The sequence below is a fragment of the Rhamphochromis longiceps genome, linkage group LG14 (assembly GCF_057381845.1).
Source record: "Rhamphochromis longiceps isolate RC_006_pf linkage group LG14, R_longiceps_female_GT1.1, whole genome shotgun sequence".
NCBI lineage: Eukaryota > Metazoa > Chordata > Actinopteri > Cichliformes > Cichlidae > Rhamphochromis > Rhamphochromis longiceps.
The window spans coordinates 10,956,328-10,972,808 of NC_140570.1; the positions used below are offsets into that span (position 1 = coordinate 10,956,328).

The window sequence follows — 16,481 nt, forward strand, 5'->3', positions numbered from 1 at the left end:
GGGAAATACAATTTAATTCAATTCTGTTATGTTTATATAGCCCCAAATCACAACAAAAGCGCTTTACATCGTAAGGTAAAGACCCTACAATAATACAGAGAAGACCCCACCAATTAGATGATCCCTTATGAGCAAGTACTCCCATATCCAAACTGGGAGCTCGTCCCACAGAGAAGAGGCCTGAAAGCTGAAGGCTCCCATTCTAAGTTTAAATACTTTGGAAACCACAAGTAAGCCAGCAGTCAGAGTGCAAAGCGCTCTAATGGGGTAATACTGTACTAGGAAGTCTTTAAGATGAGCCCTGATGAGAAGAAGAAAATATAGGAGAAATATGCTCTCTCCTTCTAGTCCCTGTCAGTACTCGTGCTGCAGCATTTTGGATTAACTGAAGGCTTTTCAGGGAAATCTTAAGACAGCCTGATAACAATGAATTACAGTCGTCCAGCCTAGAAGTAGTAAATACATTAACTGGCTTTTAGCATCACTTTCACACAGGGTGTTTCTAATTTAGATATTGTGCAAGTAGAAGAAAGCAGTCCTACATGCTTGTTTCATATGCACATCGAAGGACATATATTGGTCAAAAATGTCTTCAAGATTTCTCACAGTGTTACTGGAGACCAAAGTCAGGCCATGTAGACGTAAGTGTTTGGTTAGACACCATGTTTCTAAGAAACAGAGTACAGTTACCTCAGTTTTGTCTGAATTTAGAAGCAGAAATTTAGAGATTGTCCACTTTAACTAATTAATGTTTGTTTTCTGGCTTTATGGATTACAGTGCATAGGACTGAAAACGTGTGCTATGCCATTGAATGATACTGACTAAGGGAAGCATGTATAATGTAAACAGAATTGGTAACAGCACAGAACCCTGTGGAACTAGATATTAATCTTAGTGTGTGAAGACAAGTCCCCATTTAGATATGATTTAAACTACTGCTGTGTAGTACCTTCAGCATGCTGTAATCGCTGTAATAAGACATTATGGTCAACAGTATTGAACGCTGCACTGAGGTCTAGCGGGACAAGCACAGACATGAGTCCACAATCAGAGACCATAAGAAGATCATTTGTAACCTTCACCAATGCTGCATACTCTGCCATCTTCCAAAGGAATTATAAGAGTAAGTCGCAGCCAAATGTTGCTCATGAAATGCACTTGAATAACTGATCATCAGCAAGTGTGAGCACCTCTATAAAATGAGAACTTTCGGCAGTTCAGGGATGTGTTGACAGAATGTGAAAAAGGAACGACATAATCAATGATCTTAGAGAAGTAAATGTTGCTGCCCATCAGTCTGTTATAAGTTATAAGGTAATTTCCAAACAGTTTCAATTCCATCATTCTACAGTGAGAAAGATTATTTGAGTGGAAAACATTCCAGGAAGCTGTTGATCTTCCCAGGAATCCCACCAAATTCACCCCAAGGCCAGCCATTATACACATCGCTCACAGGCCTCAGTTAGCTTCTTAAATGTTAACGTTCACGACAATAAAAAAAAAAAAAAGAAAAGAAAAAAAGAAGGCTCAAGTATGTTTGGAAGGGCTGCCAGGAGAAACATGGGAACGGCCCAGGTTTCCAAAGTTGCATCTGAATAAACCACAAGACTGTTTGAACAACATCCTTTGGAAAGATGGGACCAAGGCTGACACATTTGGCCATAATGCACAATTGGCTAAAATCAAACAATAAATCAGCACCAACCAACCAATCACCGTACCAACTGAATAGGAGGGATGATGATTTGCACCTGTGGCTAATCTTAAGATATACTAAGAACCAGGTGATATTTTTTAGGTACACTCACACTCCTTTACCAGATTTCTCCAAAGTCTTTACATAAGTCTTTACATATGTTTACATGCACATTTTGCACTGAGCATTACTGATTTTTTAAAAATCTCTAGATTAAAATCTGAATGACTTAATCCTTTACAAGCAATCTGTGTATGCAAATGCTATAGGTCCCATCAGGGCTCAAGGACTCCATGGAAAAATGCAAGACCTGAATATAACATTTACATAAATGCCTTCCGCAATCTATTTGTCAAGTGCTAACAAGAAGAGCATAATCTCCTCAATTAAAATGGCTAGTTCATACCATCCTCATACTCTCTTATCTTCCTGCATTGTCACTCATCATTCCCATTTGAAATCCCTGTACTTTGAAGAGAATGCTTGCTAGCACCTTCTATTTAAAAAGGACAACAACAAAAATGAAATAAAAAAAAACAAAAAACTGTACCCACTGTGCTCAGGTATGAAAACAATGGTGAACAGCTACATTTTCCCTACTGGTGTGTGAGGTTTGAATTGAAAAATGTGAACCTACATGTTTTTCTGAAATTGACATTTTATAACGTTTGCATACATTCCAAAAACATTGCACCGTGTGGCTTGTAGATCAGGAGCGGTGAGTAAGACTAGAAAAGTCTCATGTAGGGCATAATTTGGTTTAGTGTGACACCTAGTGGCGAAACCTTTTATTGCAGCACTTGCTGCACATCTCTGTGGTGAAAAGAGCCTGAGCCATATTGTCATTAATGTGTGGCAATATGTGGTAGTGATAACACCACAGTCTTTGTCTTTGGCACCAGAAAAAGGTGAAAATGGACCATTCCCCTTGCTAATGAGCAGAATTTTCACACGTTTCCCGCGGACAAAAACGTCTCCCAGAGAAAACATAACAATACATATATTATTTTATTTGCATGTTACATGGTGATTAACACAACATGTGTTCCAAGCTGTCTCCAGAAAGAAAAGGTTACTTTGCTTCGACATTTCATGTCACATTCAAATACAGAACACTGAATTCAAACAACTTTATTTTGTTAACATTTCTCATATACCTTTATTACATGTCATATTTTATTTTTTAGAAACTGACTTCAATTACCTTATACCATAATAAAGTAAAATAGAAAAAAAGGGACATTGCTGTGTTCTAATCCATGATTGAATCTTAATTCCCCGCGACAAAGGGAAGGAAGTACAAACATGATAGTTACATTTGCCTTTTAAACTTTTAAATGTAGAGTTGTATAAACACAATCTTATGGATTTGCTGACTTTACAACATTCTACAGTAGAAACATAATGCTGTATATACACACAGAGGAAGAGAAAAAAAACAATCTAAACTTAATATAGAGGGTTACAAGTGTAACCATAGCTCAATGGAAAGTAGATAGTTAGCTGCTGGGCCAACTCATCATTTATCTCATGCCTCACATGTATGCCACTTTTCCAGCAGGTTAATCATATAAACAGATGAGTACACACGCACACATACACAAGCCAGTTCGGCGATGTTTTGAGGCAATGCTGAGTAGTAAACTACATAGCTGTATCTACAGTCTTGAGTAGATATCTAGGTCTGTCTGCAGGGGGTTGGTGCTGTGTCATTATAGGCTGGCTGTTGGTTTCTATGAGCAATGGAATAACACCAGATCTCCTTTTTTCTCGCTGCTTTATGGATAAGACAGAGCTCCGTGGCTTTTACGTCAGTGGTCCTATAAGTCAAGTGCTTATTAGCTGGTTTTAACCCGCACGGAAGCACTTAGACTTCCACATCGGTGAGCTTAGTCTCATTGGAAAACACACCTGAATGGCAGAAATTCTAGACAATGACCTGTATGCAGGCTCATGAAATTAAATGCAGAACACAATTTGGGGATATCTGACCCAGCTTTTTTGGTCTGTCAGGGTCTCCCCCGCTGAAATAAAACAAAGAGACAACACATTTATTTTGTCTCTTCTGTAAAGCTCACTGGTAGCACAGACCATGTTTATGGAAACTGATCATGAAAAACTATTTCACCACAGCTACCAGATCATTCGGCTCTAATTAAGGTAAGAAGATAACTGCTGATAAACTACAATAGCGTCCTCAAGTATGGTTAAGTTAGAGCCTAAAAATCAATCTGCAGACTGCAGTATAAAAACACCAGGACTCATTCGCACAGTTGTAAAATAAAACCAAATAAGATAAAATAATAAAAAAAGCACGCAACACAATAAAAGTGTAAAAACAAGCAGCTTCTTTCGTATTCTAAGAGATCTGATCGCAAGACATTGTTTTCGTTGTGTCTCATGGAGCTAATGGAAATATGAATTCATAAATGCTTCAGTTTTGATTAAAAACGCGGTGGGTTTTCAGTCTCTGTACGTCTCAGCTTAGACTGGAGCATTACCAACACTACACACACAGCCATGGCCTCAGAAGCATTTACAATGAGAGAACACACTGGGAACGAGTCTTTTAATGCGTGACAAGGATGACATTAATTACACGTGTGTTTTTACAGTACTATCTCGGCTTGGTTGTTTGAAAGAGCGGAGACCTGAACGCACACATCCAATCAAAGAGCTGAGCTGGGCACTGGAGTCCAAACGCTATTAGTCACCACCAGTGTCAGTGCTGTCTCTTTAACAGCTACGGCCTACGAGCTGCTCCCTTTGAAAGATTTTCTTCAAAATATCAACACGTAACATATTTATTTAACCATTTTGTTCATAAAGAAACTAACTCACTGTTCAGTCTAAGCATTGGCAAAAGAGTGATTAGAAATCTTGCTGTAGGACACGGTGAGGTAACAGCACTATTATTCTCATTATTTCTCATTTGTTTGATTTTTTTTCCCCATAAGGCCTTCAGCACAGTGGCCTTGGTGACACTGAGGGGAACTGCATTCAGTATTCATTTGGTTTCTTCTGTCATATTAAATCTCAGGTATGCGTAAGAGCATTATGAAGCTCATAATACTCCCTCTGTTTAACATCATTTAAGCTAGCACGCATCTCGTTTCAAGGACAGGTACAATAATTACTGCACAGAATTATAAAAAACAAAAAACAACATAAAAAACATTGTTGTATAATGGGTATCTGCCAGGTCCAAAGGTCTGCATTTCATTAATCCTCAACAAATCACAACCATATTCAGAATCATGTAAAATGAGCTTTTTTCATATATAAGGACAGTGGATTCATGAGGTGCACACAAAATAATACCCCCAATATCTATATATTATGATTTTTTCTGTATCATTTTCGTATGAAAACACGTGTTTTTGATTAAGAGAAAAACAAAAAAGTAAGTCATTCATTGGTGTCATACATTTTTATCCAAATTCCAGCAGTAGGGATAAAATGATCCTAAAACTCATCGACTGAATGCAAACACTGCTCGGTGCAGCCTCTGAGATAAACTGCACATCATGGTTTTCTTATCATAGAGTAATACAAAACTTTACTATGTACAATACGCATCATTATAACCTACTGTGTGTTTCTCTTCCCTGTTCTCTTTTTTGTTGTTGTTTGTAAGTGAGAGTCTAGAAAGAAAAAGAAAAACAGGTTGTTTTTTGGAATAATGGGGAAGGGTCGCAAGATATCACAGAGCTCCAGACAAACTCATTTCTTCAGGTTTGTTTCTGTTCCCATATTTCTGGGCTCCGCTTGCAATGACACTGATTGCAGAGGTATCTGCCTAACACTATATCTGTGTTTCAGCACAGTAGCATCAAATTACAGCTCTAATCTCATCGCAAAATCAGCCGTAGCAGTTTCCCTTTGAGTTTCACATGTGTTAGTTTGAAATTTACGTGTATATTTGGCAGATGCTTTACGTGTTTCTCATTAATGCACTGGTTATAAACACTCGGTTAAATCTACGCTTTAAGTTAACATAATACATCTAAGGGAGTAAGAAGAAATACACCTCATGTCTTCAGTAGTCCTAGAGACAAATGATTGTTTTCTTGGTGTCCCTGTGAGCCAGGCCACCTTCATTTTTATTCCCATGTAGACAACAAAAAAACAAACAACCCCCCCACAACCCCCCTCCCAAAGCCCGACCCAGACCCAGAAGACAAGATAAAGCAGAAACAAAAGAAGTGCATACCAATCAAAAAGAACAATGCAATTCTTTAAAAAGCACTGTTTGCTTGTTTTGTTCTTCATTTTACTCTTTTTTTTTTTTGTTGTTGTTCCTAAAACATTTTACTCATAACCCATCGTTTTTTTTTCACACCTGTAAGCAGTGCTCGACAGCACGTAAGGTTTCTGTATCATGATGCAAACAGTCTGGGGAAGAGGGCGGCAAAGTTGGTAATAAGGTAGCAGTAAGGATGCCGGTGAGTTGGAGAGAAGAAGAAGAAGAAGAAGAGCGAATGGGGCGGAAGGCCAAGGTGCGAGGCTGGGGGGAGAGAAGGGGAAGGATAGAGGGCAGGGATATTAACACTTCAAGAAAAGGCAGGCGAAGGAGGCTAGCAGGAGCCACAGTGATTGAGATACACAGGCAGAGCCGTTGATATCTCTGCCTGTCCCGGGTCCTGTGTGGAGAAGCAAAGAGAGAAAGGCAGCAGGGTTAATAAGAGCTCACTCAGACTTCTAGAGCAACCACAATATTGGTTTGAACAAGAAAAAGAACAATACAGTTTTATTTCCTTTTAATCCTGCACAAAAAAGGGTCATTGCATCGCTGTTCTGTTGCTAGCAGACATTCTACACAGTAAACTGGAAAATAAACATGTGTTTGTAGCCTTTTGCAGGAGTTTTTGGTGACATCTAGTGGCCATGTTGTGCCATTGACGCTGTGTTATTCAGTGATCATTCAACGCTTTAAACCACAGAGGAGGCATAAACCGGTGAGCCTGCTGATCAAGCTTAATATGACAGAAAAAAATAAATAAATGCAGTCTTGTTGCATAATACAGGAAACTGCAAGCTGCTGGTTTAACAACTGCCTGTAATACTTGTTGCCATGTTTGTAGCTCATCAAGCTAAGTTAAGTCAGCAGTAGCCAGGCTATCAGGTTAGGTATATGATCAGTGAAAATCATGTGATTTGAATGCTAAACAAACACAACTAAAGTAAATTTTACCTGCTAGTTGCATATAATAATTGCAGAACTTGTTTGGGCCCTCCATATGTTGCATTTCTACCAAGTTCATGATATGGAAAGTAAAAATTCCTTCACATTTCCCACAAACTGGCTTTTTATGACTTTTGATCTCTGCAGCTTTCTTCCACCACTCTTCTGCACAAGATTTATGGAGCGAATAAACCGACATTTAGACAGTATTTTGAGTGTAAAAGAAACACTTATCACCTTTTCCTGTGTGTCAGTCCAGTAAAATAAATGTTAGATGTCACTAAACTCAACAAAAACACAGACCTAACTTATCCAAAGGAAATATTGTCATGGACTAATGTTGATCTGTATCCAGGCGTTCTGTGGGACTTTTGTTACTGTTTTATTATATATTACTACTTTGTTTCTATATGTTGGCACTTTCTTTCTTTCTTTGGAGTATCACGAAAAAGGAGGTTTTATTGCCACCAAAAATAAATTGATCATCTCTTTTAACTTTCAAACATGTTTCCCTTTTGTTCAAATCCCAGTCTGCAGTGTCAGTGCAGATGTCTTCCTTTGGGAGCTAGTCTCCATTTGGCTTTGCCTCCCTGCCACGATTTCATCTTTTTACAGCTTTTAAGTGCTGGCAGAGACAACGAGACACATTTGTCACAGTGAGTGGAGCCACTGCTGGCCACGGGAAATGTGGGTTTGTTGCTCTGGTATTGTTTACGGCGCTCGTGGCATATTATACATGCACCCATCATTTTGAAGTGTGTTGTTTTTGAGTGCAGTTTGATATAAAATTCAAATGTTGGGTACACGACGGCCCTCTGAGCTCAAAGCAGCACTGTGCCAGCCAGGCTTTGGGGTGTGAAAGCTCAAAGAAAGCAATTCAAACAGCATTAATTTTGTGCTCAGTGAAACAACTGTGTGGGATCTCTGACAGCTGCCAATGTGAAAAATATGATATTAACAGCGAACCATAAAAGTAATGGTGGAATCATCACCCGGCTCTGCGGCCCTGCGCAGCTTCACGATTCTTCAGGCTGAACCATTTACGAGCGCTGTTTATTCCTCGATCTTCTCAGCAACCCCCACATGTTCTCATTACCAACAAAACAACTCTGATAACCCCGCTGTATGCCATTTGATGCCCAGCTGCCGACCGTGTTTGAGCAGCTAAAGAGCCTTATATTCAGAAAAACCATGAAATCAATAGTCTGTAAAATAAATCAAAGTGGATTTAACCACTGCTCCAAATAAAAGAACTCCAAATTGACACCAGCGCTGCTCTTGTGGATCTGGATGTCTGAGAAGTTTAGGTGCCAGAGACGTGTGTGTGATTGTGTATGTCAGCTTGTTAACATGCTTTTTTATACCCTCAAGTGGCCAAAAATCAGTGATGGAACTAGAACGCTTCATGAATATTGCAAACATTTACATGCTTATGAATGCAGCTCAGTTATTAAAGACATCCGCACTGTGATCTAATTTTAGTTTTGATGCTTGTGAATTGAGACAAGCTTTGGTTACATCTAGCCCGATCCCCCTTCTTCCCTTTTAAATCTTCACCACCGAGCTGAGGGTGCCTTTGTGTGTCTGTCCCATTCTTGGGTGCTGAAGGTGGATTAGGACAATCTGGGGGGACATGCTACTGTTCTGGGAGAGTCTTCTCTCTCTGTGTCTGTGTTCGTTGGTCTTTCCTTTATGTGTGTTAGCATTCTTGAGTTTTGCCTCTTGGTTTTTCTGTAGTCTGACCTCACTCCATGTCCTAATGAACCATATGCTTCACTTAAAATACGTTTGTTCACCTTTGGAAAGGAATATTTTGCTTTTCCTGAGGTTTTTTCCCATTAATAGTTCTTTTGTGGTGTTTTTTTTGCATGTTTAAATAACGTTTCTAAGGGCAGAGACTGCATCACAGAGCACAGAAACAGACTTGGCTTCTCTTTGACTTTAGTCTGAAACTTAAAACTTTTCACCAACTGCCAAAAGCTCATTTCATTCTCCCGCTCGAGCCATCTTTCCTAAATTTCTCTAAGTGTTCAGCAAAATCGCTCTCACGCAGAGTTGAGAACACAGTCGGCCAAATGACTAGAAATGAACACACAGTGAGCTCTTTACTTCTCGCAGTCGTTCAGCAGCGAAGCTTAAAGCAGAGCACACAAACTGCAGCGAACTGCTGCTCTTCTGGTTTTCAATAGTTCAGCAGGAAATTAGGTTAATAAAATTAACACTTAACCTCCATATTCATTATCCTTTAGGTGATTTTTTGTGACAGAGGACAGGAAAAAAGAGGTGCAGTAAAGGAACACCCAGGCATCTGCAACAGCATTATAGCGTATGGGCTGCCTGCTACGCCCAGTGAGCAAAACCAGCACCCCAGGTGACGTCTTGGTCATACATGGTGTTGTGATGATACTATAGTCTTATTGTTATATATGAACACACAGGGACTGCATAGAAAGGGGTGGAGGATACGTGCTCAGCCTGAGTATACAGCAGCTTAACTAAGGGACCAGCCCCATAAATGTTACAGAGAAGAAAAAGTTTGAGCTTAATCTTTAAAGCAGAGAAGGTGTCTGCCTTCCCAAATAATCTGGACACTGGTTCCACAGAGAGATACTGATAGCTGAAGGCTCTGCCTCCCATTCTACTTTAAAAAACTGGCAAATTCAAGTAAGCCTGCAGTTTGAGAGCGAAGAGCTCTACTGGGACAATGTGATACAATGAGGCCTTTAAGATATGATGGAGCCTGGTCTTTCAGGACTTTGTACGTGAGGACTTTGAATTTAATTCCTTGATTCAACGGAGAGTCAATAAAGAGAAGCCAATATAGGAGAAATATGACCTCACTTCTGTGTTTTCAAGGCTTTTCAGGGAGCTTTTAGGACAAATGGTTAACAGAGAATTCGAGTAGTCCACCCTGGAAATAACAAATGCATGGACTAGTTTTTCAGCATCACTCTGAGACAGGATGGTTCTAATTTTGACATGATCAAATCAATTTATTTATATAGCACTTTTCACAGGATAAAAACCACAAAGTGCTTCACAGTAATATAAAACAGAAATACATAAAATACATTAATAATAAAACACACAGCACAAATCGAATTAAAAGCCAATCTAAATAAATGAGTCTTAAGTTGGCAAAGATGGCAAAGATGAACTCAGTTGGCCCTAAAAATGTGTGTTAGCGGACATTTCCTGATCATGACATTAGTAATGGACACCAGGGTGGTACTAGCAGACATCTAAGTATCTGGTTAGACATGTTGCTGAAATTTTTATGGCCAAATACAGCAACTCTAGCTTTGTCTGACTTCACAAGCATAAAATCATAGGTCACCCAGGTCTTTATGTCTGTAAGACATGCCTCTAATGTCACATTTCAAATCAAATCAAATCAAATCACTTTTATTGTCACATCACATGTGCAGGCACACTGGCACAGCACATGCGAGTGAAATTCTTGTGTGCGAGCCCCACAAGCAACAGAGATGTGCAAACACAACAACACAAACGAGCAAAATACAAGAATGGCCAACCTGAAACTAATAAATATATGTACAATATATAATAGTGTATGCATTTCTGGATGTGTATACTAAATATTTTCCTACGTGTGTGTGTGTGTGTGTGTGTGTGTGTGTGTGTGTGTATACACATTTTTACAAATTAAATAGTAAAAATAATAATAATAATAATAATAATAATAATAACAATAATAATAATAATAATAATAATAATAAAATATATAAAATATACAGAGTTGAAAATGTGCAAAACAAGTGGCATTTATATACAGTGTGGAGTGCATTTAGATAGCACATGGAAGTAGTGAGGGTGGTGAGCAGGTCTACCAATCAGAGGGTTGGTGATTTTATTCCCATCTACTCCAGCTTGTTTTGAAGTATCCTTAGGGCAAAATACTGAATCCAGAGTTGCCCTGAGGGTGTGTGGGGGTTAGACAAGTGCTTAGCTATAGAAAAAAGTGCTCCCATGAATATATGTGTGATTGGCTGAATGAAGCTTGTAGTATAAATCACTTTGATCGCTCAGTTAGAGTAGAAAAGTACTCTATAGGTACTAGTCTATTCACCATTTTATTGTGTATATACTCACTATAGAGGAAAAGGCTGGCATTCTGGACGCCCAGTCGGTTTGAGGCCACGCAGGTATAGTTCCCATAATCCTCTTCAGTGATGTTGGCAATCGTGAGACTAGTGGTAGTTCCAGAAGTTTGGATGGTGATGCTCTGGGTATTAGCCAGCCTGGAGAGGAGACGTAGACCAGACAGTTTTAAGAAACTTCAAAGTAACAAAGATTAAAATTAGGTCTTGAAACCAGAAACCTTGAAACAACATTCAAAATGTCTTTACAAAGTGATACATTATATATGTCCATATGTTTTATAATCATGTCTGCCTGCAATGTTTTGCTAATGGACTGTTACTGTACTGGAGTAAAGGTCTTCAGATAGCCAAGCCCATTAATTACATTCCAAAACAAGTTGTACCTTCTAGCCGGACGTTACTTTGCATCAGCGGGGGTCACGCTGCTGAACTCTCTGAGCGTAGGCGTTGTGGCTGCTCAGAAGAGCGAGATAAGCCTTTCTCATTTTGGAACAAATTTTTTTCATTAACAGTTTGATAGGACGCTGCATTTTACCAGCAGGTGAATGCAGCGTCCTATCGAGCAAAGAGAACAACATGCAGTTCGCACGGGGCGAGGGGAAACGCCTGTGAAGATTTAGCTTTGGATGAATACCTGCAGAACTTGCAAACGAGTGGAAAAAATTATGCGTTACTTTCTTTCTCTAAATCAACAATTCAAATGTCACTGTTCACATTATTTTAATTTTCTTTCTTTAACACCAACCAAAAGAATACTTTCAGTTGTTTTCGTCCAGATGAAATACCAACACGCTGCTAGCGACCGTCACACTTCTGACTGTCGCTGATGTCAACCTTGAACCCCACTCACAGCAAATGAATCAATACAGCTTTTGCTGACTCAGACTGTATACCTTGCTGATGAACTGCTCCTTATATCATCACGACTAAATAAAACTAATTTAACGCCACGCCGTGCATAATGGATTCGTCTTGTTCTGGGCTGATTGAGCGCTTTCATATCATGAATGAGGTGAGGCTCATTCAAGGCGCCTCAACTTAATCCTACTTAAGTCGGGGTAATGTGGTAATCGGAATTTGAGCAGAGGAGCGAGAAGTTTGTGCTGACACATACGAGGCTGATAGGAAGTATTAACATAAAAAGGAAACGGCACATCATGGCACAGCATAATTTGGTTTGCCGGGGTGCTGCGGTGGCGGTAGGGAGTGTTGAGGTCCTTCCAACAGGGACACCTTGGGAGTGCTGGGAACAGTGTGTGTGTGCGTTTGAAAGTAAGAGAAGACAGGGCAAGTGCACCGGCACAGTCTCCCCCTCCCTCTCTGATGATAAGGCCAGCAGCAGAAGATATATTCTCCAGTGTGTCTTCATGAGAAGTGACTGCACTATTAAAAAGGCCTGCCTGCCTACGGAGCATGCTGAGCGATCTAGATAATGCACAGCACTACAGGGAGCTGAAAACAAACACCTATGTTTGTTTTTTTTACAGTAGATTGCAGCTCATGATTTGTGATGCTCTGGCAAGAGTCTGAATGGACGCAGACAGAAAAGATAGAAGTCTCTTTTGTTTTCACAGTTTGCTACAAAGGCTGTTAGTTCACTTAACCAGCTGCAGAAAACTACGATGTTATAATAAAAAAAAATTAAAATGGATCTGTGTCCTCCCAGAGTTCACCTTCTCCATATTTGCATTTATGGAGCTCAACATTTTAACTTTTAACGCGTTGGCACACGCAGCTTCACGACTTCCATCACTTCTGATTTCAAGTTCATCCTCAAATATGCCTGTGTGTCTGCCAGGTTCTTCATCTGGCATAATACACTGGAATATATTATCTGAAATTTGGCAGGAGTTGTGGATGTCAACCTTTTTTTCACCCCCCCCCCCCTTTATTTTTGGAGGGACGCTTTTATGTTTGATGATTTTCCTCACAGGCAGAGGGCAGCAGAGCTCTACTGGATATCTTCCAACCATTGTTTCCTAATGCAAGGAAGCTACAATAAAACCCTGAACTGAAATGATTTGACCCCGTTTATTTGGCAGAGGGCATGTGGTGCGCTCACGAGGGCTGCAGTCTCGGGCCGGGACAGATGAAAGACCAAAGCAAATCATCGGACGACAGATTAGATTCCGCAGCCTGTGGGAGCATCTAAAGTAGGTCATCAGCGCCAAGGAGAGTGACAGGTCTGTCATGATTCAGGGCCAGTGATAAATGAAATCAAGAGGAGAGTCCTGCTGAGACTTGTAACCCAGAGATGATTGAAAATGCTCTGGTCGTTGTGACAGCCACGCGTCAGCTGACAAAACAACAAACATATCCGTCTGTCACACTAGCTGACAACTCAGTTTGGATTTTCTCATGTCAGGAGCACGGATGGAGCGAATCACTGTTCAAAGAGCAGGAGAAGCATCCTACTTTAGATGCTTTTGGAGATAGGCAGATGCTGATTCTAAGTTTTGTAGTGTACTGATTTACAACTTACAAATGTGGAAGCAGTGGGAGAATGCAAAAAGTGCAGGAAGGGTCATGACATCCAGGTAGCATTATCACTGCTCTAAACTCATGATGTATCTGTGTCTGCTGAGGCTAATTGGGTCTTCAAGCACTGTGAAGATTCTCAGAGACCAGCAAAGTCAGAGGCGTTGTGAAGTAACGCTCATTTCTGTTTCATAGCATGAATTTCAATTCATCACCTGAGGAGATTTCAGCGAGACTGACAGAAGATGGATGTTTGCAGTTTTAGTGGAGTTAAGCTTCTCTGCTCAGAGTTCAGCACCTCGTTGTGTGTTCACCAGCTCGTGCCAAACAGTTTGTTCAAACTCTGGATTGTTTGTTTCCTCAGTTTGCTCGGTGCAGGTGAGAGCAAAGCTTTTGGAACCAAAAATTGGTGCCTCAGTCCCGTTCCAGGCAAGCTGCTGTGTTTTTTTTTTTTTTTTTTTGGAGGGGATAAAACAAACCCGGGAGAGGAAGTGATTACAAAAACTGCTGAAGTCCTTCTAAGCTGACTTTGACGAGGAGGCAAAGACCAAAGACCAAAGCTAATGAGAAAACTTCAGTGGAACTTTTAAATATACTTCTAAAAAATGTAGAAATGAGAAGAAAAGAGTTCTTTTCTTTCAATTATAACACAATTCCCTGCCGAACTTAGCTGTCTGATTTTGAGCTTATCTGATCAAAGGAGTATAGGAGAGTTGTTAATTTGTCAGTTGTTATTAGTGATATCACGTATAAAGATTTCATCAAGTTGAGATGAAAGGGAATGAATGATGACCATTAGAGATTTTTATAGCTTTCCAATCAAAAAGGGCACAGTGTTTATCAGCATAAACCTGAGCTGCAGTTGTTAGCACACCAGCTAAATAGCAAAGAAGTGTTCCTTCTAAAGATCAGGCACACTGCTCATTAGCTACAGCAGCTTCCTTTGTTTTAAACAGTGAAGAACTTGAGAACATTAGCAAAGGTATGGTTTCATTAGCCAAAAAAGTTTTATTATCAAAGCCTTTTCTGATGTTGCTAAAATTTAATGTATAACATTTGAATATGTTTAAAAATATGAATACTAAGAGCAATATCCTGAACTGTTTTATTATTAATATTAGAGCTAATGTTTATCCTTAATTCAATGTAGCACAGACTTGAAGAACCTTGTTTATCTTTTACAGGTATTTAGCTGTCGAGGCCGGGGCACTCGACTAGAACATTTGTCTTTTAATAGACCGTGCTTTTGCCCAATATTACATGTTTTAGGCCTCTTCTCATTTCAGTGTAATTCATACAGAAACATTATGTATCACACTAAAATAGCAGAAGATGCTTTCAACCAACATAGCAAGTTGGAGCCACAGATTTTATATAAGCAGATTAAAGAAGAAGAAGAAGAATAAACCCCTGCTGACAATTAGGAAGTACACACTTTTCCAAAACGGGTGGTATGATAATCTTTTACTTGAAGTCTGCGGACATAAAAAGTAGGCAACTGGAAATGAGGATCTACCCTAAATCTTACACCTTTAACCACATATATGCCATATGAGAATCTAAGACTGGGCAACAGCCCATTACATACAATTGAATTTAAATGCAGATATTATCTGATAATCTGTGTGTGTACGAGGTTAAACTAATTAAGGAGGAAACAAGCGCAGGAGCAAGACCTCCTGTAAAGAATCAGGTAAATAAGACACAACCAGGCAGTAAAATTAAAAAGCCAAGCAAAGATAAATGATATTATTATTGTGCATTAACATCACCATCGTCCAAGGAGAAAGAGCAATAACATTTTCCACTGGTGTAGAGGAAGAAGGGTGCCTTGAATAGGCGCACGGCCAAAATCCTCTGCGGGACAAAACAACTGAGATGGATGAGAGTTGGAAACAACAGATAATGCAAAAATATTTCAGCTACTACCATTAATCTTTCTTTTCAAGCACTGTCATGTGCTTTTTCCTACAGTCTTCGGTGAACTTTTACTGCAGCATGTATTTTTCGTCTTTATTTCTTTTTTCTTATCATTAGCTTGTTCCCGTCGAGCCCTCTGCGTTCCCACACTGACTCAGCCGTTGAGTCTGCAGCTGAGGAGGAAATTTCTCAGGTTATTAAATGAAGAGTGTTGAAACTGAGGCACTGGCTTGTCATTCCCTTTGAATGTCATTACATTTCCTTCCTCTTCAAGTGTTTTTCAGGCACACGCATGACACTTAAAAGAGATAGCTTTCCAATAAACATCTGTGTCTGGTCACACAATTGGCAATTTCACAGGAGACAGTACAGTGCAGGGATCCAGATTTCCATTTCAGTGGAATTACTTTCAGTAAAAAAAGAAAAGGAAAAGAGTTTCTGAGATTTTCAGCAGCTACACCATATAAAGTAGCAGCAAGGCCGATCTGGTGTCGTTTTTCTCTTCTCAAAAGAATGTCACAGAAACCACTGCTGCGATGTTCAATTAACAACAGAATAGCAGCAGAGTGAACGATAAAGTGGGTGATTACTCACCAATGAACTACACGGACGATGTTATCAAAGCCAGACAAGGGTGTGACAATGGGGACCACTGTAAGAGCACATTTGACAAAGGAATCAAAGCAATCCATTATAACCACTGGGTCATAATACAGAGCATGCCTAGCACTGAAAATATGAAAAAAACACTTAGAGGCTGAGAAGGGATCAACTCAGGACAAACCATGCAGAACGATACTGATGGAAGCCGTTTTTAATGCACAACAACAAGCAGGACCTTGCTGTTGCCCTGTTATTTAAAGACAGCTCATACAGTGAGTTAATTCATTACTCGCACTTAATTCTTATAAAATCTATTTAGCCTCTATGATTACTTTAGGTGCAAAGCCAACAACCTAAATCAAGTTTTCTGACTGCCTTGGGCCAAGAGAGGTCAAGTCCATTCAGAGTCATTTCCGCACGCTTTCATCAGTTGCCTGTGACCAGCAGCACTTTAGCTGTAACTAATTAATAATG

The 16,481-nt window shown here is 39.7% G+C and overlaps 1 protein-coding gene across 4 annotated transcripts in view; it reads right to left on the reverse strand.

The window, feature by feature from the left end:
• Positions 1–2,686: 2,686 nt before the first annotated feature.
• The window catches only part of lsamp (limbic system associated membrane protein), a 245,977-nt gene continuing 232,182 nt past the window's right edge, over positions 2,687–16,481 (reverse strand). For all 4 annotated transcript variants that reach the window (XM_085379558.1, XM_085379557.1, XM_085379555.1 and 1 more), the window contains 2 exons: positions 10,996–11,144; positions 2,687–6,340 (listed from right to left, as the gene is read on the reverse strand). In XM_085379558.1, coding sequence (XP_085235684.1) covers positions 6,243–6,340; positions 10,996–11,144 — 247 coding nt within the window. In that variant the 3' untranslated portion in view covers positions 2,687–6,242. The remainder of the gene's footprint in view (positions 6,341–10,995; positions 11,145–16,481) is intronic.